This window comes from Ictidomys tridecemlineatus, chromosome 14 (genome assembly GCF_052094955.1).
Source record: "Ictidomys tridecemlineatus isolate mIctTri1 chromosome 14, mIctTri1.hap1, whole genome shotgun sequence".
NCBI lineage: Eukaryota > Metazoa > Chordata > Mammalia > Rodentia > Sciuridae > Ictidomys > Ictidomys tridecemlineatus.
This window is the reverse complement of record NC_135490.1, coordinates 62,424,564-62,447,756: the sequence shown is the minus strand read 5'-3', so window position 1 is coordinate 62,447,756 and position 23,193 is coordinate 62,424,564. Positions and strand designations below refer to the sequence as shown.

Here is a 23,193-nt window from a genome sequence, read left to right as displayed (position 1 = left end):
GGCAACCAAGGGGACAAGGAGTGAACACCATGAGGGACAGAGATAATCTGGGCTGCATGTTTGTTTGTTCAGGAGGTAGAGGAGAATGAGTTGGGGTGGGACCTAAAGAGGAGTGTCTTGAAATCTCTTGAGTGTGAAACCAAATGCAGCTGGTGGTAAAGCAACATTTCAGGATTAGTGAAGGTTAGTGAAGCAACACACAGTGTGGATGACAGGGAGGAGAGCCTGCAGATCATGTGGGAAATAAAATCAAGGTGTGATCCAGGGCTGGGGTTTTGAGCATCTAAAAGAAGCAAGAGATGCAGTCAACACTAGATTGGGAGTCAGGAAACCTGGGTTTTCCTCCCAGCTCTGCTGTGGGACCTTGAACAGGTCATGTCTCTGTTCCATACCTCTTCTTAGTTGTAAACTTTAAACCCTACAGAGCAACTTTTCCAATCTGATGACCAATGTGGAGGAGTTGAGCCTTTGAACCAGGACTGAGAACTCAAGGGAAGCAACCAATCTAATAGACACTTGGAACAAGGAAGTGGCTGAGTGGAAGCCCAACTATGAAGCCCAGGAAGAGAATGAAGTTGACCTAGGCAGGGAGAAATGGGGAACTAAGGGGCTGGGTGGTGGCTGGACGCTGGTCCTGATGTTTGGTTTGGCAATCCCATTTCTAGTTCCCCCTTTCTTCACTTTTCCTAACTTAGCCTCACCTTATTTGGTGAGAGCAGGGAAGAAGAGGACACTCCCTCACCCATGTCATGCCCCTCAACTTACCTTCTCCTTTTCAGACCCTCAAAAGATCCTCACCTTCCAAGGCTCCTGCCGTCTTCCAGTGGTCCAAAGTAGAAAGACCACCGGGAGTCATCTTCATTATCACTCTGAGTTTCCATTTACTTAGAACTCACAGGTGCTAAGCACTGTGCTAAAAACTTTAAGGCATTATTTTTCTTTTACAGCAATTCTGGGGGCGGGGAGGTGATTTCAATCTCCTTTTACAGATGAAGAAACTGAGACTTAAATGTGTTAGTAATCTGGGCTGGGGTTGTGGCTCTGCGGCAGGGCACTCGCCTAGAACGTGCGGGGCCCTGGGTTTGATCCTCAGCACCACATAAAAATAAATAAATAAAGTAAAGGTATTGTGTCCGTCTACAACTAAAAAATAAGTAAGTAAATATTTTTAAAAATGTATTAGTAATCTGCAAAAGATCACACATCTGCCACTTGGCGATGCTGGACTGTAAACTAGGTCTGACTCCTAGGGCGGTGGAACCTTGGCAGCCGCGGACATCAACCCTCACCGACCACCAACCTCAGAACTCCTGAAGCCCTCTCCTCCACCCGCCCCTGCCCCACGTGACCTCCTGCCTCTTCCTCGGCGGCGCCAGCCCCGCCCTCGGCGCCCCAGAGGCCGCCCCGCGCGGGCAGGTGGGGCGGGGGCCGGCAGGGTAGGGGCGGGTCCTGACGGGGGCGTGGCCGGAAGCCTTAAAGCGGCCTGGACAGCGGGGCTGGCCCAACAGGCCCCGAGCGGCCGCGATCTTCTCCTGGTGCCCTAGCCCGCTGCAGTATCGTCACCATGTCTCTGGCGGCCTCGGCGGGCCGGGGCCCGGGGGCCGTGTGGTCCCCCACCCATGTGCAGGTGACGGTGCTGCAGGCGCGGGGTTTGCGGGCCAAGGGCCCTGGGGGTACGAGCGACGCGTACGCGGTGATCCAGGTGGGCAAAGAGAAGTACGCCACCTCGGTGTCGGAGCGCAGCCTCGGCGCGCCGGTGTGGAGGGAGGAAGCCACCTTCGAGCTGCCGCCGCTGCTGTCCTCCGGAGCTGTGCCAGCGGCCGCCGCCACCCTGCAGCTCACCGTGCTGCACCGCGCGCTGCTCGGACTCGACAAGTTCCTGGGCCGCGCCGAGGTGGACCTGCGGGAGCTGCACCGCGACCAGGGCCGCAGGAAGACGCAGTGAGTGCGGACCGGGACCTAGAGGACCAGGGCGGAGGGAAAGGGACAGCGGCGCAGGCTCGGCCCCTGGGCCAGTGGCCGCCGCACTGGGTCTCTTTTGGAATGGGCGTGGAAGTCACAGTCCGAGAGGGCTCCCCTATACTTCATTCTGACCTAGCTTCAGCTTCTCATCCAGCTCTCATAGTATTGAGGCTTTTTGAAAGTTGGGACAGGTTTGAATCTATCTTCAGGGTACCTCTCAGGCCCGGGCACACAGTAAGCACGAAATGAATTTTTGATGAATTGAAACTATACGTGGGCTGGCGAATTCATTTTATTAGGGTGGGGTCTGATACACCCAGTAACTCATGTGGAAGGCCTCCTGAGTATGTCACTAAACAGGACACTTTGAGCTGAGAATGAATGGGCCAGAGCACAGAGGAAATTAACCGGTAAAATTAATTTTCCTGACATCCCCAGAAGCTAACCCCTGGACAGAGAAGGATCAGTGCTGGGTGGATGAGGAAGGAGGTGGGGACCTGAATGGGGAAATGTCCACTGCTCTGTGATTGCTAGCACCCATTCTTTCTCCTTCCTAGGAGGTTGGTGAAAAGAATTTGCTCTTCCAGGAAGAACACTGGAAAAGTGGGATGTTTGCCCTAGGTCTCAAGTTAGTAAGATTTCCCAGTAATGGATGGTTCCAGAGTTGACCCCTTTGTTGAGCAGAATTGGGCATTGTTTCTTTGTCAAGCTCTTCCTTGGTCCCACTAGAAGTGGGTGGCTTCTCACCTGCCACTCCCCAGTAGAAAGTTCTTTGTCAGAATATCTCACTTCCACAGTAAAAGCCCAGCAAAACCTAATTAACTGCATTGTTAGTGATTTATTCTCTTTCACAGGTGTTTGGAAAGGGCAGGTCATAACCCCATTGAATATTTGATTATGTTTATCTGGGATGCCAAAGATAGCCTTGATCAGCCTAATTGGTTACTTTGCTGACCTTGAATATGCTAACCAGTCGTGTTACTACCAAACTCCTGACAGTTCATGAAGCACACTGATTCCCCTTGCATATTTTAGATATATAGAACATTCTAACTTTTCCTTGTGAGGTAGACAGGAAAGGCCAAAGGGCTTGTAGTTCCCATGCTCTTTTCTTTATGGTGGGTTCATTTTCAGCCTGCATGCTTGCAAATGAAATATCTGGTTTGCTTATCTGGCCCAAGGTGAATAGTCATTTCTAAGCTCAAATCAGATAAAAATGTAGAGCCTTAATATGATGATGGATGGGATATCTCATAGCATCAACTTACAAGCCATAAGTGTGAGCACCCTCTTTGCTAAGGAGGGGCTGAAGCAATGCTAATTTTCCATCTGATTAAATGAAATTTGAGGCCTTGGGTTATTGGCTGTTGGCTCTTCTTTGTCTTGCCCTATCCCAATATGTGTGGATATTCATTTCCATCTCTGCCATCTGTTTCTTATGTGAATATTTCATCTCCTTGAAAGACTTCACATCTCCCTGCCAGAAATGGGGCCTCAGAGTCCTGGTTCTGGTGTCCATTCTGGTTCTGACTCATTGTTGGGTTGCTCTGACTCTAAACATCCCCCTTTCCCTATTTATAAATGAAGCATGTTGCCATACTTAATTGATATTTGTAAGGTGTTTCTGGGTTCCTGGACTAATGAAGCCAATGTAAAGATTCAAAAGGTTCTGTACTGCTTTGAGAGAGATGAAAACTCAAGTTCTCTTTCAGGAAGGGTTCTGTCTCTGTATCTTCAGTTTTCTCATCTTCTCCAGGGTAATTCTAAACCTAAACGGTTACTCCTGTTTCTATTACCTGAGCTGATGACCGCTTAGTCATAGTATTGTCTTGCAGGAAAATGGTGCTTACTTAATGGGTTTTTATAACTGCTGTGGAAGGCTTTTTTGCTTCTGTACATGTGGGTGAAATTGTAAGCTTTCCATCTACCATTTCCTGGGACTTTCCAAGGTGCTGGGGGAACCCAGTTAAAGTAAGTTTGACGAGATGCCCAAGGTAGCTGAGATTTGGATAATAAGATATGCACTGACAGGTAGAAGTTTAACAAAAAGATACTGGTTGGGCTAGGAAAGTCTTTTGAACTAGTTATTAATGGTTTAACTCCACCTTAGACATTAAAAACTAAAAACAAAACAGAAGCTAAAATCTTGTCTGTAGACTGTGTATGACTCTTTGTGTATGTGAGTGTGTATAAAGAAGAGTGGTGCAACAGAGCATGACTTTTGTCATGAGTATGATGCTTAAACTCAAGAGCCAATAGAGCATTAAGAGCCAATGGGCTAATATTTCTACTTATTTTCTTGATAAGTCCCCATCTATCAAATTTATTTGGAGTCAAGAGAATGTGCTTTTTATCATGACTCAATTTGCTGGCCTCGAATTTAGTGTGGTGACACATACCTTTAAAACACCAAACAGGTTGACACATAGATAGAATACATTTAATAGGAAATAGTATGTGACCTTTAGTTAGGAAAAATCGAAATAAATCGATCTTTCACTTACATATCTGTTAAAGACCTGGGGTCTCAGTGGGGGTTGGTTAAATGGGAATCAGTTAAGTACCATGACCACAAAACAGACAGGAGTCTGAGGGGTACAATCAGGTGATCAGCATGTGAAGCCCTCTGCTCTGCTATCTAGTGTTGTATAGTTTGGGATCTTAGATTGATTTAAAAAAATATTTTAGGCTATAAAAAGTATCAGAATTTGGAGAAATAACCTTTTAAGGATTGAAATATTTATTGATTTATTAAAATATTTATTCAGCCCGGTGATTGGAAGGCCACTGTGTAATCAATATAATGAAACGTAATACTATAAGTCTTCCAGATATGGAAGAGAGTATGAATGATGGAGGGTCATTTCCTCGTACGTGTTAAAGACTCAAAACAGCATTTGGGTGAATATGAAAAGACTTAGATATCATAAAGTTTAGATTTTTAAAGAGCGGAAAGTGCAGTAAGATGTTGAAATACGTTGTCAATGTAGAAGTTTGGATTATTAAAAAGAAACAAGGGCCATGTGTAGTGGCACATGCCTATAATCCCAGTGATTTGGGAGGCTAGTGCAGAAGGATCTCAAGCTCAAAGCCAGCCTGGGCAACTTAGTGATACATAAATCACATGAATGTATACAGATTTGTTTTTTTCCTTTCTTTTTAGTAACAGGTGGGAAAATTCAAACAGTGTTGTTATTGGTTAAGTTTTTTCTTTCTTGAAGTTTCCCTTCAAGATAATATTGGGCCTTACTGGAAACCCTTTCTCCTTTCACAGCTACAGCCCCCTCCCTCCCACTCCACCGAAGGAAATTGAACTCAATGCTCAGGACTGAATTCTTTGTGGGTCCTGGGATAAACAACACTTTTCACTATGGCAATGAAGTAAAATGACTGAAAAAAGAGAGTACATCAGAGTCGTCATTAGGTGGAGTGCTTTTCTGATGGTATTGCTTATAATTTCCTTTGTAAGACATTTAGTTAGCATGGAGGAAGTTCCGACTGCTCCCTGCCCACTTCTGGTGTCTAAAGTTTATAGATTCTTTTTGTAAATATATTTAAATACCTACTACATGCCATTTGCTGGATATACAGTGTAAACAGTGGTGGACAAGACAGGATGATCCCTGCTTTCAGGAAGCTCAGCACCCTCGTGGGGGAGTAGACGTTAAACAGAGGAATACATAAATAAACAATTATGTAGTATAATGAGTATTGTGAAGGAAAAGAACAGGGTATCATAAAAGAAAAGGAGCAGGAAAGTTACTGCATGATATAAAGACAGAGATTGCAAAGCCTGGCACGGTGGCCAGGCTACCAAGTTTACCAAGTATCTGGGAATACAGGTACTTGGTAGACTGAGGTGGGAGGGTTGCTTGAGCTCAAGGTGTTTGAGGCCAACCTAGGCAACATAGTGAGAACCACCCCCATCCCTCATGTGTGTGGGGTGGGAGAGGGAGAAAGAGAGAACACATGTGAGTTAGAGAGTGCCTCTTAACCATTACCTGAAGAATAAAGAGGAATTCTTCTAGTGAAGAGCAAAGGAAGGAGGCCTACTGGAGGAGGAGGAGGAACCTGTGCAAAGGTTCAGAGGCAGAAGTTGGAAGATTGTGTAGGATGAGGCTGAAGAGGAAGGTATGGCTTTATTTAAGAACAATAGGAGAATAGGAAGCCACCAAATGTTTAGAGTAAAGGTGGGTGATATAATCCAGTTTGTCCAAGTTTACAGTGGTTACTGAATAGAGAATGGATTCAAACTTGGCCTAGCCTGCAATAGACCAATGGAAAGAAGCTATCGCAATAATCTAAGCATTGCTCGGTGGTGGCTTATAGTAGGGTAATGGCTATGGAGATGGACAGACATGGGTGATTTTAGAAATATTTGTGAGTTTAATTGACCTGTCTTATGATGGTTTGGAAGTGGAAGGGGCTCAGGGAGAGGAAGTGATATGAATGAACAAATTATGAGAGCTTGGTGTTGAAAGTGAACCAGGAAGTTGTGGTTGCTTTCTTCCCCCAACAGTTACTCTGATACCAGCATGAGGTCACCATTACAAAGCTTTGGACAGTGCCACCTGTGAGTTGAGTCTTCTGTTGTAGTGAATGACTAGGAAACACCATTGAAACCAGGGTATGTATATATGTGTCTTCCAATAGTTACCATTTTAGTGCAGGTGAAGTCTTTGTTTTGTAATTGTGTGGCTGGTATAGTCTCATTGGTGTGTTCTAGTGTGGCTGATGATGTCACTGCTTCAGGGGATATAGGACTAAAAAAAGGAAAAAATAATATGTAACAGTAGGAAAGACAAGCCCATAAATGGAAAAAAAAATCAAAAAACAAAAAAACACACTAAAACTTTGAAGTAAGCAAACCATTTCAATATTTCACATTAGTGAAGGTAAGCCTAGGAAAAAGTCTCATGTCTTTTTTATTTGGCTATATTTCTTTTTGGCTATAAAGACCTTTATTGTACTTTCATGACTACCATCAGAGGAAAATTTTTATGAATAGTATCTGATATGTCATTTTAATTGTAGTTATTAACTTAAAAATTATATAATTACATTACAAGGAAGACATGTGCCTATTAAAATTCTAGCATGTATTTGCTGACATCACTTTTCCCTCTGCCCCTTGAAGATAATCTGAGACATCCATTAAAATACTGGAGTTTTAATTGCCAGACACCCTGGAAAATCATGCACCTTCCCGTGTATTTTAGAGGGAGGGACAGCTAGTTGTGGCTTAGCTCCAGACGGATTAAGGAGCCCTGGCCTTAAATGGAGAGAGTGCTGGGAGCTCATTTGAGGCCTTATCTTCATCAGAATAATTCTGAGTTGACCTTTGGCTCTGGGGCTGGTGTAGGTTTCTTTAAATTCCAACAAAATCAGTTGGAATTTATTGGTAAAGTGGGTTCTGTGCCCTTTAAAGTGTCAGATCTCATGCCCCTGCTGGCTCAGGAGGATGCCAAGCCTGACTTTCACCTGCTTCTCCCAGGGGCAGGGACCACTCTTGTATTGTTCTTTGCTATGTGACCCAACACAGAGCTTGAACAACCCCATGACCAAGGGGTCTTTGCAAGTGAGTGGTGGGTTGAGTTTCCTATAGGGCAGGTAGTAGTTAGCCTGAGTCAACCTGGAGAACCATTTGATTTTAGGTTTGGCCCAATGATTCAAGGAGTAGGGATACCTGGAGTAAGGGCTAGACCCCTTCTCTTAGTTTCCAGTGTAGGGATCTGGCTGTGTGGTCAGCACCCTTTGAAGAAACAGGTTTACTGGCTGCCTTTGGCAAAAGGAGCTGGTTTGCACCAGTAATGAGATGAGAAATTCTTTTCCTGCAGGGAGAAGTCTGTTGATAATCTGGTAGAGAAAAATCAAGGGCTTTGGTCTCCAGGGTATCCCTGGGGGACACATTTAGGAATGTGCTATGGAAAGAAAGAGGGCAATGGTAATTAAGCGTGGCCTTTGAATGGCAAAAAGGGAAGGCATTTATAAGAAATCCCAGAGAAATATTTCTGGAGGTGTGATTGCCACACACTTCACTTTTTATATACTCTTTTTTTTTTTTTTAGAAAGAACATGGCTAATCTCAGGTAGAACAGTTGGGACTTCTAGAAAGCCTAGTCTAAAAGGGCCTCTTGTTATCATAAAGAATGGTGTCCTATGTGAAGGGCAGCAGGGACAGGCTGAGCTCTGGGGTGTTTGCTCTGGGGTGTAGCCTCCCAGAGTGCCTGGTGTGTGGGGTTTTTCTTTCATGGACAGTGAACGTGACATACAATTCACCAAAATGGAACTTTTCATTTTAACTAATTATTTGTTATTAAAACCGGATTTAAAAAAAATTCTTCTTCCTCTTCCTTTGGACTCACCTTGATCACAAGATAAATCACAGTCTCTGCTCCCTTGCCAGGAACTCTCATAGAAGGGAGTACGTGAGTCAGTTTATGGGGTGAGGAGTGGACTAAATGCTCTTTGATGTTGGTCATATAGAAGTTTGTGTTCTTTTGTTCTGGCCAAGTAATGGTAAACCAAGCAATAGCATTTTATGTTTCTATCCTTAAAAATCTTTTTGCTTGAGGCTGGCCATGGTGGTGCATTCCTATAATTCCGGTGGTTCAAGGAGCATCACAAGTTTGAGGCCATTCTGGGCAATTTAGCAAGGTCCTATCTTAAAAATAAAAGATCTGGGTGAGGTGGTGCATGCCTGTAATCCCAGTCACCCAGGGGGCTGAGACAAGAGGGATCGCAAAGCCAGCCTCTGCAAAAGCCAGGCACTAAGCAACTCAATGAGATCCTGTCTCTAAATAAAATACAAAATAAAGCTGGGAGTGTGGCTTAGGGGTCGAGTGCCCCTGAGTTCAATCCCCAGTACTCCTCCCCACCAAAAATAAAATTAAAATAAAAGGACTGAGGATGAAGTTCAGTAGTAAAGCGCTTGCTTAGCATGTGTGAGTCCCTGGGTTCAGTCCCTGGTGCTACAGAAACAAACAGAAAAACTCTTTGCATGAGGACCCCAGGGTTGCTGTGTAGGCTGTTTTTGGCAGATGAAATATAATGCATTGTTGGCATTTACATCTAGGCAGCAGATGAGATACAGGATCTGATGGTAGAATATTAACATTTGTGGCTTTTGAGATATGATCAAGCTGTTTAAAGAACTGGTAAGTAGATGATTGTAAGAGTGGTAGGCTTACGTGTTTAAAAGTGAGTCAGTTTTTCTAATTCTTAGAGAATCTTCAAATAAGGATGCTTGGAATTCCATTGGTCTTCCCCTAAAGGAATCTCGTTTTGCTTTCCACTTGTAAAACTTGCCTTTATTTGCACAGTTTGGGAATTCTCTGTTTCTCACCTCTTCTACTGGTATGGAAACCCCGGAGGGTTTTGTGAGGATGAGTATGTCTCACAGTAAGTTGCAGAAAATGTACACTGATCATGGTGTTTTAAAAATTCTGAATGTATTTTTTAAGTTTTGGAAATTGTATTATACAAACCAGTTGTATAGGTGAGTCCTTTCCTAGTCTCTTCAAATGCAAATCATTGTTATTTGTTTTTGATGGCTAACTTGGGGTACTTAGTAATATAGTCAGTTAGAACTGTTGATATCTTAAATTCCCTTTCTAAGTGGATAAATAAACCATGGAATATATGCACAACACAGAATATCATATGACCATTAGAACCAGTGGGTAGGGATACTGCAGTGCAATAGTGTATCAGGTGCTACAAATAAAATTGCAGGTGTGCTCTGGTTACAACTAAATAGTAATTATAGCTATGGCTTATAGCCAGGTATTGTTCTAAGCACTTTACATGTATTAAGCACTTAATCTTCATAATATGCTTGCAAGGTAGGTGCCCTTATGCCTGTTTCAGATAGGAAGCCTTAGCATAGAAAAGTTAAATACTTTTCCCAGGGTCTGTAAATAATAATAATTAAAAAGTACAGGAAAAAGACTTGAAGAAAATTTATGAAACAGTTAACATGGGAGTGAGTCAATTTAAAAGAAAAATATGTGTGTATATATATTTTTTATATTATTTTTTCTTGCACCATGTTTGATCACAGAAATTCTGTAGATTAGCTAATATAAGAAGAGACCCAAAGAATTTTTTAACCTGTGTTTTCTGCATTCTTTCTTCTACCATGGTCATTTACCAATTCTTAGGTTCAAGTTCAGTGGTTATGAATGACCTTCCTGTGATTGTAAAATGTCTATTTTAGAGATTAGTTTTAAACAAACAAACAAACAAGCAGTGAACTATCCTATCCTCTGCTCTCAGAATTGACAGGAGTTCTTCCAAGTAATTGACAGCAGGCAGAGGGTAAGGTCTAGGGAGGAAAGATTGACTGATGGGTGATTCTGTACTCAAAGCTAGGTGCTGTTGACCAAGTACTTCATTCCATTACAAAACTTGTTAAACTCACCAGCGTTTTATAGGTTGTAAACATTTCTATCCCTGTGTTACGCATTGTTTCCAGGCTACCAGGGGAAGAACCTGAACATTTTTACCCAATGGAATTACCCCTTTTCAGAACCTTTATAGATGTTCTCAATGGCTTACCACATGACATTCAGCCTTATTTTTATTCTCTGGGGAAGACAATGCATGAATCGCTTTGTAAAATGTCTACATTTAAGAAATTGAGTGTGTCCTCCTTCTAAATATTCTATCAGGTGCTGTTCTGGTCTTCCTGCTTCTCTCCTCACCAGAGGCCATAATCCCCTGTGTGGTGATGCTTGGTTACTGTGGGTATGACTCACGCTAGAGGTCATAGTTGCCATTTGGCCTGACAACTAGGGAAGTAGGCATTCCACACTGACCCTGGAGTCCAAACCAAACCCAGAGATTGTGACCCTTTGAGATGAACACGGATGCATCTAAAATGTGGAAGTAATGGCTTAGCTCATTGTCCTTCTTTGCCTTTCCTTTCCCAGAACCTCTTGGGTTTCATATGGGATTGCTGCATTTATACATTTTGCTATAAGGAATGAACAATCAGTCACTAGGTATGTGGTTCTAAGAGCCCCTGGGGGCTGAAATTAGCTGAGAACCTTATTTGTGGTGAAATTGTGTACTTTAGCATGTGGAATTATTTTTGTATGCTCAAAGTGAGAAGGTTAACTGATCATGGTGGCACATGCTATAATCCCAGTGACTTGGGAGACTGAGGCAAGAGTTCAAGGACAGCCTCAGAAACTTGGTGAAACCCTCAGCAATTTAGCAATTCCCATCTCAAAACAGAAAAGAAAAAGAAAAGGACTGAGGATGTAGTTCAGTGGTATAGCACCCAGTACCAAATCCCTAGTACCAAAAAAAAAAAAAAAAAAAAGGTTGTCCAGTAGTTTTCCAATGTTCAAAGTTATAAAGTGGACAGAATTTGTCCCAATGTAATTGACACTTCATGATGTTTGGTGAACCTTCCCTCCATCCCACTGGAGGGTAAGCTTTTTAGGGACTCTTTATCTCTTGTATTTCCAGTGCTGGCATGTAAAAATGCTGCACTCAATCTTTGAAGCAGTTCTTTCTCTGCATGTCTGCCCTCTGGAATGTTTTAAAGGAAAAACATGTTTGCCTCGGCTGCAGAAAGATTGTTTTTGAGGCATACCAGACAGTCCTTTAGCAGCCAGTGTAATCTTGAATGTCTGCAGGGATGCAGTGGGAGACTTCATTTCTCAACTGGAGGAACTGCATTGCCTGCTCCCGCTACATTCCTGTGGAAGGGCCAGGGATCAGCTTTCTGTGTGTTTGACACACTAACTACATTCTTTGGCAAACGGGCCATATGAATGAGGCATGGTCAGGTGGTGTAAGCTGTTTTCAGAATAAATGTTAGGAGGGATTTCACAGTGCCTCTTAGCTGGGCTGCTCAGCTGTGTCCTGTGCTCTGTTCCCATAATGTGGATACAGATGCAAGTATCTTTTTTACCTCTATTTAATTCATTATTCTCCTTCTCCTTCTTCTTCATCTTCATCTTTTTTTTTTTTGTACTAGGGATCGATCACAGGGGCACTTTACCACTTCAGTTACATCCCGGTCTTGCTAAATTGCTGAGGGTGTCTCACTAACTTGCTGAGCCTGGCCTTGAACTTGTGATCCCCCTGCCTCAGCCTCCTGAGTTGTTGAGATCATAGGTGTGTACCACAGCTCATGACATCATTCTTTCTCTTCTTAAGTCATCTTTTTGAAAGTGTAGAAAACATAAATGGCTTTTTGGATATTTTTATAATATCCATGTCTTACTTTGTGTTTGACAGAAACAAAACAAACAACACAAAAACAGTATAGTACAGTAGCCTGCTGTATTAATATATGTTTTGCTTGTATATGCCCATACTGTCACTTGGATGGGTGTATAAGGTTTTTAGCAGTAACATCTCTGGGAGAAAGACTGAGGTGCATGGACTTAGGGGTAGGAAGACTAAACTTTTCATTTTATATAATTTTGTCTGATTTGAATTTTTACTCTATGCTTTTTTTTTTTTTTAACTTAAAAATACGGCTTCGGACAGGGAGCTGGGGGTGGAGCCTAGTGGCAGAGCACTTTCCTAGCATGCACAAGGCATCAGCAATACACACACACACACACAAGATTTAAATAATTTCTTGTCACTTTCTACATATTTAGATATTCTTTTAATTTTCAAATGACTATTTTAAGAAAAATTTGCTTAGAAAAGAGATCACTTGATTTTTTTTAAAATAGGTTACAGAATTTTTTTTTTTAAAGATTATGGGTTTAAAAATAAACTTGCTGCATTGGGATTATGACTTTATTTCTGTACTGTGCCCTTTGGTCTAAGAAAATGAACCCAACCCTGATTTCTGAGATAATTCAGGTTTTCTGGGCCCGTGTAAAAGGTAATGCCGGGAGACACCCACACTGCCCTTACTTGCTGGGTGTTCTTGCTAGGGCTGGATTATTTAAGAACTACTTCTGTGAAGTGCAGGAACTAAGGGAAGTAAAAAGTCCAGGGACAGAAACACTGAAAAAAACAAATTGATCTTAAATGTTGGAACATATAACCATGTTCCAATTTGGTATTTTTTGGGGAAAGACATTCATGCACTATGGCTTTCACTCTTAACCTAATTTTGCTGTCTTATATTACCAGGTTACCATGTTTTGACTTTTAGGATGGTATTGGTAATCAAAGAAACAATTCCAGGGCTCAGGTTGTGGCTCAGTGGTAAAGTGCTTGTCTAGCATGTGTGAGGCACTGAGTTTGATTTTTAAACACCACATATAAACAAACAAACAAATAAATAAATAAAAAAGAAACAATTCCAGTTTTTCTTTCCAGCTCTTATAAATCTGGCACAAATTTTAAAAAAATTCTGAACTCTTGCTGGGATGCTTACCTGTGATTCCTAGTCTGCTTTTTACAGCCTAAGGCTGGTAGCTGTTTTTAGCTACCTGGTGTTTGGTTTTAGGTTTGCTTGTGAAAATAAGCAGCAAGAAGAATTGGTGAAGTTTCTGTTTGCAACTCCTTGTGGTGTTGGAAGTTTCCAGAACAAATCCCTTAGTGACTCAAGTAATTATCAGCTCCCAGGGAGGATTTGGAATTGACTCTAGATTTGCTCAAAACAAACACTTTGGAGCTTGTAGCCTTTGGAAAGGCAGGCCTGGTCCCAGGGTCTGTCAGTTGGAATTCTTTGAAGGTCTTCAAAGTTTCTTGCATCCTCAGGGAGGGCTAACTGAAGAGGCTCCATGGAAAAGGCTGTGTGGTAGATCCCCTGAGGGCCCCTCCTCCCTGGGCGGGGAGGAGAAGCGCCTGTTCCCCGTGGCCACTGTGGTCATCTGAGCCTCACAGTGCCCTTCCGCAGCTTCTCCTTTTCAGGTGCTTACAATTGGTATTTACAGAAGCCAAACACCCCTCATCACCAAGGCAACCATTTACCACATGACTGTCAGAGAAGAAAAATACAAATAATCCTCTCAACATCTAAATGACCAATATGCAAACTATTGCAGGCTAGGTCCTAGAAAATCTATTGGAAAGAAAGACTCTAGGCCTTCTTTTGGCAAGGGTTAAGTAGTCCATAAAGACCTTATATCTCAAAACATCAACAGTCCTTCTCCATCTGTGAATTTGTGACTTTAAAAAAAAAGTTTCTCCTAAAGATCCCAAGTGGTAGCTCACCTCATTTTATTAGATCTTGACTGTATTATGTTATACAGTTTAAGTTCTTGATGATGTGAGCTTTATATAATCATATGATTAATGATTGATGGCAAGCTATGGTAGATTTCCCCCCTTTCTCTCATTTGGACACATTTAAATTAGAAGCTTATTAAAAATGGAAAACAAAAAATAAATAAAAACTAAACACCATAACAAAAAAGAAAAACAAAAAACTACCAAAACATTAAAAAACCATTAAAAAAATAAATTAGAAGCCTATGGAATGGGGGTGGAGTGCTTGCCTAGTATGTATGAGACCCTGGGTTCTATCCCCAGCACTGCCAAAGAAAAAAAAGAAAGAAGAAAATAAACTTTCTTCATAAACAATTTCAATTTGAGCCTTCCTTTCTCTCTGTGTTATGAAAGATGGCCCACTGAAGATAAATTAGGAGAGAGTTAAAACAGGAATCTTGGTGGAGGAGAAAGAATAGGAGCTCTGGGGAAATGCAGAACTGATTCAGAATCCTAGCTGCACCCCATAACAGCTCTAGGATCTTGGACCAATGACCTAATTTCCTAGCTTTCATTTCTTCATTTGTAAAGTGGGTGTAATATCTACTTCACAACATTCTTGAGACTTACATAAGAGTGTTTTCAAGTGTGTACAATGGCAGATATGCTGAAGGTGCTATTTAAGTGCTAGGTTTCTACTTCCCTCACCCCTTTCCTTTACTTGAAGAAAGAGCTAAATAATGGGACCTGGGGTCCTGTGAGCAAGCTACAGCTAAAGGTGAAAGAGGAAACGTGTTCATTTAGACAAAGCCATCATTTCCTTAAAGTCTTAAGCCTTCTTCTCTTAAATAGGTCACCCAAAAGAACATCAGAATGTGGTTCTCTGAGCTAGTTGTGGCGGCACATGCCTATGATTCTGTTGAGTTGGGAGGCTGAGGCAGTTGGCAGGTTTCAAATCACAAGTTTGAAGCCAGCTTGGAAAATTTAGCAAGGCCCTCTCTCAAAAACTTAAAAAAGGGCTTGAGATGTAGCTCAGTGGTAAAGGGCCCGTGGGTTCAATCCCTAGTACCAAAAAAGAAAAAAATAAAGTGTGTGGGAGTCCTTATTTGCAAGGGTGACCTGTGGATGGAGCTTTCTGTAGGCCAGGCATTTGGAGTTTTTTGTCCCATAACATTCATGCTACTAATTGGATTTGCTGTTCACCAAAGGCATCAGGTTCCCGGGTGGAAAATGAATGCCAAAGAGATTTTCTTTATCTAAAGTTTGTCAACTGGGTGTGGTGGCACTTGCCTGCAATCCCAGCCACTTGGGAGGCCAAAGCAAGAAGATCACAAGATAGAGGCCAGCCTTGGCAATTTAGTGTGACTCTGTCTCAAAAAACAAAAAGGGCTGGGGTTGTGGCTCAGTGTGAAAGTGCCTGGATTTAATCCCCAAAATCAAAAGGTGGGGGGCGGGGAGGCAACTGCAGTTTGTCAAGGGAGTGGACTAATATAATATGATTTGTCCTGTCTTGAAGTAGTTTGCAAATGACCAAGTGAAATATTTGAATGGTGTTTGAAATGTTCCCCTTTTGGATTATTGAGTCAGAGGAGAATGCCTTCTCTCCCATGTCTCATTTTTTAAAACTTGTGATAAAATACACATAACCATAAAATTTACTTTTTTTTTTTTCAGTATTTGGGATTGAACTCGGGGCTTCACACGTGCTAGGCAAGTACTTTGCCACTGAGCCATACTCTTAGCCCCAAATTTACTGTTTTAACCATTTTAAGTATTCAGTTCTATGGTGGTATGTACATTCATTCACATCATTATCTAACCATCACCATCATTCATCCCCAAAACTTTTTCATTTTCCCCAACTTGAAGTAGAGTTTAGTACCCTTCAAAATCATCACGTTCTCCTCCCTTTTTCCCTTAAATCCTGGCACCCATCATACTTTCTGTCTCAAAGAATTTGACTACACTAGGTACCTCATATAACTAGAGTGTACATTTAGTTTTTATTGTTTTGTGGCTCTTTTATTCCACTTTAAAAATTTTTAACTTCATCTTGTATGTTCCATTGTTTTTTGTTTTTTGGGTCCTGGGGATTGACCTCAGGGGCACTCGACCACTGAGCCACATCCCCAGCCCTATTTTGTATATTATTAGAGAGGGGCTCACCTAGTTGATTATCACCTCACTAAATTGCTGAGGCTGGCTTTGAACTCAAGATCCTCCTGACTCAGCCTCCTGAGCCGCTGGAATTACAGGCTTGCACGGCTGCATACAGCTTGTTCCATTGTTTCCTGGCAGGCATTATTCTTTTCTATGAACTTTTGATTTTTTTCTTAGATTCACAAAGAAATTTAAGAAGATAGCTGTTTGTACCTGATCTTTGAATTTTTATCTTATTAAAAAAAAAATATGGGGCTGGGATGTAGCTCAATGGCGAAGCATCTGCCCTAGCTCCAAAAAGAAAAAAAAATGTCATTGGAAATGATTTTGAGTATTTATATTTTTCTTTTTATTTTCTTTTTACTTGTTTATTTCTTTTGAAACAGAATCTTGCTATGCTCCCCAAGTTGGTCTCAAACTCCTGGGCTCCTATGATCCTCTTCTCAGCTTCCTGAGTAGCTAGTACTACAGGTGCATACCACCATATCTGGCTCTTTATTTTTAGAAATAGCTCTTTTTTTTTGGATTAGTATTTTAGATAATTTTAAAGGCTAAGAATGTAACTACTGGTACCATACTTGCCTAGCATGGTTGAAGCCCTAGGTTCAATCCCCAGCACAGCAAAAAATAAATAAATTAATTAATTAATAAATTAATAAAATAAAAGGAAAGAAAAAGATGATGATTATACACCAAGTTCCACATCAGATTCTATCTTTACCTAGTGCAGAGGGAGAAAACCTCAAAAATAAAAAAAGTTCAAGTTCTGTGCTCATCCCTCTCCCCAAAGTGAAAGCATAAGAATGTGTTTATAGAAGATGCTGGAGCAGCAGAGAGACGCCAGTTAGTCAGGATAGTAAACACTGTTGTAGACTCTGCCATCAAGCTGATCTCTCAGCCTTTCTCCTCTTAGGTGGTATATCTTGAAATCCAAACCCGGAAAGAAGGATAAGGAGCGAGGAGAAATCGAGGTCGACATCCAGTTTATGAGGAACAACATGACTGCTAGCATGTTTGACCTCTCTGTGAAAGACAAGTCTCGGAATCCATTTGGAAAATTGAAGGACAAGATCAAAGGGAAGAATAAGGATAGTGTGTCAGAAACCACTTCAGCCATAGTCCCCAGCATGTCACCCTCAGTCGACAGTGATGACGAGTCTTTTTCCAAAGACAAGAAGAAGAAATCAAAGATCAAAACCTTGTTTTCCAAGTCGAATTTGCAGAAAACACCACTTTCCCAATCTATGTCTGTCCTGCCTACTTCAAAGCCAGACAAAGTGCTGCTTCGTCCTGGAGATTTCCAGTCCCAGTGGGAGGATGACGACAATGAGGATGAATCCTCCTCCTCTGCCTCAGACAGTGAGTATCTGCCTTCTCTTCACTTGGCCTCTCTTCCTCAGTTACCTACATGTCTTTGAGAGGGAAGAAACAGATTTTGGTTCACTTCCTTGGTTACCTCCACGATGATGGTAATGGTGGGCAATTGTAGATAGTAGATGATGATGATGATTTTCTTTTTCCTTTTTTTTGGAAACACTAGGAATTAAACCCAGGGCCTCGTGCATGCTAGGCAAGTGCTCTACTATTGAGCTCTACCCCTAGTTCTTTTTATTTTGAGACAGTTTTGCCAAATTGTCTAGGCTGGTCCTGAATTTGCAATCCTCCTGCCACGCCCTCCCAAGTAACTGGGATTATAGGCCTGTACCCTGCTTGGCCTAAACCTTCTGGGTTTCTAAGAATGAATAAGGTGCTTTTTACAAAGTGTCTTATTCTGTAACATATATACATTAATACTAGAATATGGGACTAACAGAATGAGTGCATCCAAGTTTTGTTGTTTTGCAGTTTTCTTTTCTTTTTTTTAATTTTTCTTTAAGGATGAAATTATACGTACCTTGTCATAATTTTGATACTTCTTTAATTCATCAGATGATTAATGAGTCCCTATTACAAGCCTGACTCCCATGGGATACATCCCTAAGTGATCCCGGTTCCTTTCTTTCTGAATTAATTCCATATTCTGGACTTCAATTTCAGTGACTAAATCTCTGCTAGCCTCTTCCATTGGGTTAACACAAGGTTTCTCAATCAATGTTGATTGTTGGGGCCCAATAATTTTTTGTTGTAAGGGTCTGTCCTGTACATTGAGCATCCTTGGGTTTTACCTGCTAGGTGCCAATAGCACCCCCCCCCGCCACACACACACACACACACACACACACACAGTTGTGACAACCAAAAATGTATCCAGACATTGACAGATGTCAGCACCTCCTATTGTAAATCACACATTTAATTTTTCTCTCTCTTCATTTCTCCCTTTCCTTTCCCTTCTCTTTTATGGTGCTGGGGATAGAACCCAGTGCTTTGGGCATGCTAGGCCAGTGCTCTGCCACTGAGCCCTAGCCCCAGCCTCCACTAGTTTAATTTCATATCCCCTATTTTTTTGTGTTTTTTCCTAGTCATGTCCCACAAAAAGACAGCAAGTGCAGACTCTAAGCAACTGAGCCAGATCAACTTCAGCCTTCCCAAGAAGGAAGGACTGTCCTTTCTTGGGGGCCTTCGGTCCAAGAATGACACACTTTCCCGCTCTAATGTCTGTATCAATGGGAACCATGTTTACCTGGAGCAGCCAGAAGCCAAGAATGAGACCAAGGAGAGCAGCCCTTCTTCTTCCCCATCCCCCCAGGGCTTCAGGAAGAAGCATTTGTTCTCATCTACTGAAAACCTGGCTGCCCGATCTTGGAAGGAGCCTGGGGAAGGAGACAGCCTGTCTTATGATAAGTGGCTATCTGATGTCCCCACCAAGGAGTCCATGAAGTCCATGACTCTGCCATCCTACCGACCACAGTCTAGTGGTGACAATAGGGAAAACATGGCTTCAGCGAATTTGGAGGTTACAAAAGAAACCAAAGACGGCAAGAAGCAGGAGAGCAAGAAGTCCTCTTTGTTTTCTCTGGTGACAGGAAAGAAGGATGTGGCCAAGGGCAGTGAAGGTGAAAGCCCTCCTTCCATCCCATGGAAGGAGAAGGAAGGCAAACTCAAGGAAGCCCAGCTGAGAGAGGAAGACCTCATGAGAAGGTCCGAGAAAGATGCTGCAGCTGACGCCTCTGGACAGGGTAACTCCCTGAACCCCTTTGAAGATGTGCAGATCTCAGAACCAGAAGCCAGACCTGAGTCCAAGTCTGAACCAAAGCTACCTATTCCCTCTGCAAGGGCTCCCCAGACCAAAGCCGTCAAACCTCGGTAAGTCTTTCCTCCTTGTTCTCTGTGGCATTCAGCAAGGCCTCCATTAGAGCAAATCTGGCACGTCCCATAGTGGTACCTATGTGTGCCAAAGGTGTCCTATTTGGGGTTGTTTGTTTTAATGGGTCCCTACTGCCTAGATACCCTGCCCTGCACAAAATGCAGTGTTATTTCACAGCCCAAAAGCCACTGCCCAGCAGACATGGGTTGTCCTTCTCAGGAAGCTAATTAGACCGTAGTACAATGTGATGGTTTGTGACAGATTCTGAGTGTGTGTGTTCAGAATACCAGGTTGGGGATGCTCCGTGCACAACCTATGTTTGTTAAGTTATTGGTGCACATAACCCTTTGAAAATGTTATTTTTCCTCCTTGCACTTTGGCCTTCGTTTGCTGGCATGAGAGACCCTCAGTCTACTCTTGAGTGTTCCTGTGATGGTTCACTATGTTTCCTCTGCATTTGGTTGAAAAACCTTCCCCGAGCCTAGAGGGACTTCTGCTTTTCCACATAACTTACATGCACATTAGAGATATTTCTGTAATCTGGGGGTAAGAAAATTTTTTTCGAGATTCTGCTTGCTTTGATCACTCACACACACACACACACACACACACACACACACACACACATACACACACACACACCATTCTCTTCAAAATCTGTACCCATTTCCTTGTGTTACTTCTTTTACTGCTTTGAACTTTTTAGATGCTTTTTGTGCTACCAGGATCAAATGCTAGGGCTTTGTGTTAATGAATCAAAGCAACTGCAGGCTGCTGCTTTACCTGGGTCTTTCCATTCCTCTTGCAACATACCTTTTGTGGCAGGCATGCTGGGTGATTGATGTAAGTGTCCCTTTTAGGGGCTACGGGTGAAGCTCAGTGGAACAGTGTATGCTCAAGGGCCTGGGTTCAGTCTCTATGACCTCCTCCAAAGTGTCCCTTTTGAATTTAAAGATTGGTATTCCTTTTACTTTATACAAATACTTCCCCTCAGGTAAAAAAGTTCTCCCCCTTGAGCAACTTTATTTTTACATGTTTCTGTTTGTTACCATGCATCTGCAACTGACCTGCAGATTTTATTTTGTCCTTTTTGCAGACTGGAAGTGTCTCCAGAGGCTCAGCCCAAAGCCAGGCTTCCTTCTTCCCCTTACTCTCCTCTCTCTTTTTCTGCTCTTCCTTCCAGTTCTGATCCGGCCCCTGTCTCTTCTGAATTGGGGCATAGTTCAGAGACACACTCCTCTGAAAGTCCCTCTGTCTTCTCTTCCTCCTCATCTCCCATAGTAGCTCCAATTTCCACATCCACCCCGATCGAACATGGGCTCCCCACAGGCCAGGGCCAGGCCAGTTCTGAAGAACCATCTTTGCTTCTTAAAGCAGAATTGCAAAAGGAAAGTTTAATAGCAGTTCCAAATACAATGTCTTCTGCCTTGGGATCACTTTTCAAACAACCACCTGTCTCAGCATGGAAAGCAATGGAAGATTCTCCAAGGGGGCAGATCAGTGAGACAGGCAAGGAGAAGAATGCCAGCAGCAGTGAACCCAGAAAGCCTCTCCTGGAGCATCCTGAAGCGGGGCAACCAAAAGAAGAACTTCTGAAAGTTCCCTCCCCAACACGAGACCGCATCCCCTCATCTCAAGAGGCCCATGAAGTCCCATTTGTGCTTTCCCTCAACAGTGGTAGAGAGGTAAGCCCCGCTGGGAAGCCTCCCTTGGAGGGAGACCACAAAGTTAAGGATGGGGGGATGACTTCCGCAACTGAGGAAGCAGTGCTCTCATTTGACGCCATGTTGCAGAAACAGGAAGAGAGGGGTCTGAATGTCAGTGAGGGTGAAAAGAGAGTCAAGAAGCGCGTATCATTTTCGGAGCAGCTCTTCACAGAAGAGGAGGTAGGGAAACACACTTGGTTGGGGGAAGAAGAAAAAAATCATCCCCAAGAGGTGACTTCTGAAGGGACTGCTGAAGAAAAGGTGCCTGATATGGAACCTCCTGGGTGTCCCCACACAGAAGACTCGGAGAGGGAATCTGTGGCTGTGGCCCAGGCTTTCAATGCATCAACCCCCACAGAAGATTGCCTTCTCGCTCCTCCTAGTGATGAGGGTTCCTCAGAAGACCCCACAAGTGAAGGCAGCTCTGCGAAAGGCACCCCACTCTTCAGGATTGAGGGGGACGATGCCCTTCTGGCTCAATATCAGAGCAAAGCCAGTGATCATGAAGGTTTGCTGTCAGACCCCCTGAGCAGCCTTAGATCTGCCTCAGATGTGAAGTCCCCCATCATGGCTGATCTGAACTTGACCCTCCCTTCCATTCCTGAAGTGGCCTCGGATGATGAAAGAGTAGATCAGGTTGAAGATGACAGGAAGACAGCAAAGCTGGCTGCAGCAGGAGCTTCATCCTCAGTCACGTTACCTCCCTGTCCTGAGATGGGAAAGGGGCTGAGTGGTGGGGCAGATGGGTCGGCTCCCATGGAGAGTCTGCACGACTGCAGGTCAAAGGCCCCCACAGCAGCTCCTTCAGAGCAGACGGCAGCTTTAGGAATTTTAGAACCACATCTTGGCAAGAGCTCAAGTGTGGATAAACAGCTGCCAGACCCTGGCAGTGGTGAGGAAGAAAGTCTAAAGGGAGACGAGAGGCCAAGTCAGCCTCCTGTCAAGGCCCTGGACTCTCCTGTGCCCAGCTCCTCCCTTTCTGAGACCTTTCCTGCCATACACTCTCTCCCTAGCTCTCCACATCCCAACACTCACCACACCAGTACAGCAGAATCTCAAAACAAAGCAACAGCAGAGGGCTCCGCTGGTAAAGTTGACAATTTTGGCAAGAGGAAGCCGCTTCTTCAGGCCTGGGTCTCACCCTCGGAGACACATCCAGTCTCAGCTCAGCCAAGCGCTGGAACTGGGGCAACCAAGCACAGGTGAGAGATGGGGAGATTGTCTTTGTAAATGGGAGAGATGTCCCCCCTTTGCTTCTACCCACAGAGGATATGGCTTTCAGACCACATGGATGTCCTCGTGTTGTAGCTTGCGTGATTTGCTGGTAGGGCCTTTTGACAGAGTCTGTCCCTTGTGGTGAGGATACCTCAAGATTGCTTTATTTTGTAGCAAGAATGTAGCAATAATCTTCAAAGATAGTTTAGGAGTTGTTTTGCACAGTCAGATCAAGAGTTCTCCAATTGCAGAAATATAGTGTGACCAGTGTATAAGTCTCAGAAACCAGCTAAGATAGAGCAGTAGAATCTAGTAGTGTTGAACAGCTGGCATATTTGTTCTGAACTCTTTCTTTACTGCAGAAGCATAAAGAGATCTGCAGAGAGTTCCTCAGTGGAGTCCTAGGCTATAGTTTCCACCAAAAATGAAACTGTACTCTTTCTTCCTTTTTTTAAGGCTCTGGGGATTGAACCCAGGACCTCGTGTATGCCTAGTACACATTCTGCCACTGAGCTATACCCCCAGCATGAGACTGTCTTTCATCCTTTCTAATACTCATAACAAGACTGAAGGGCTCCTGAGGACATCAAGACACCTGGCCAAGGATGTGCTTTGCTGGCTTTCTTGTGGCTGCCTAGTCCTGCCTGCTTTCATTTCCACAGGAACTGAGACCTTGGAGTATATGCTGGATGGAGATGTGAACAGAGTGTCACTACTCTCCCCATCCCCTTGCCTGACTTGCTGCCCGCCATCTTTAAAATGGTCTGT

The 23,193-nt window shown here is 43.2% G+C and overlaps 1 protein-coding gene and 1 long non-coding RNA gene across 8 annotated transcripts in view; one reads left to right on the top strand and one right to left on the bottom strand.

Moving 5' to 3' along the window:
* Positions 1-1,409, bottom strand: part of LOC120884095 (uncharacterized) — a 62,112-nt gene extending 60,703 nt beyond the window's left edge. For 2 of the 6 annotated variants that reach the window (XR_005726311.2, XR_005726312.2), the window contains exon 1: positions 799-1,381. This is a non-coding gene — a long non-coding RNA (uncharacterized LOC120884095). Of the gene's footprint in view, positions 1-765 lie in introns of all 6 variants that reach the window. The other 4 variants (XR_013430432.1, XR_013430431.1, XR_013430433.1 and 1 more) reach the window with 4 other exon arrangements.
* Positions 1,410-1,462: 53 nt separating this feature from the next.
* Positions 1,463-23,193, top strand: part of Rab11fip1 (RAB11 family interacting protein 1) — a 31,368-nt gene continuing 9,637 nt past the window's right edge. The window contains exons 1-4 of one of the 2 annotated variants that reach the window (XM_005338379.5): positions 1,463-1,941; positions 17,171-17,616; positions 18,720-19,503; positions 20,601-22,412. In XM_005338379.5, the coding sequence (XP_005338436.2) occupies positions 1,565-1,941; positions 17,171-17,616; positions 18,720-19,503; positions 20,601-22,412 (3,419 nt within the window). In that variant the 5' untranslated portion in view covers positions 1,463-1,564. The remainder of the gene's footprint in view (positions 1,942-17,170; positions 17,617-18,719; positions 19,504-20,600; positions 22,413-23,193) is intronic. The other variant, XM_005338380.4, reaches the window with a different exon arrangement.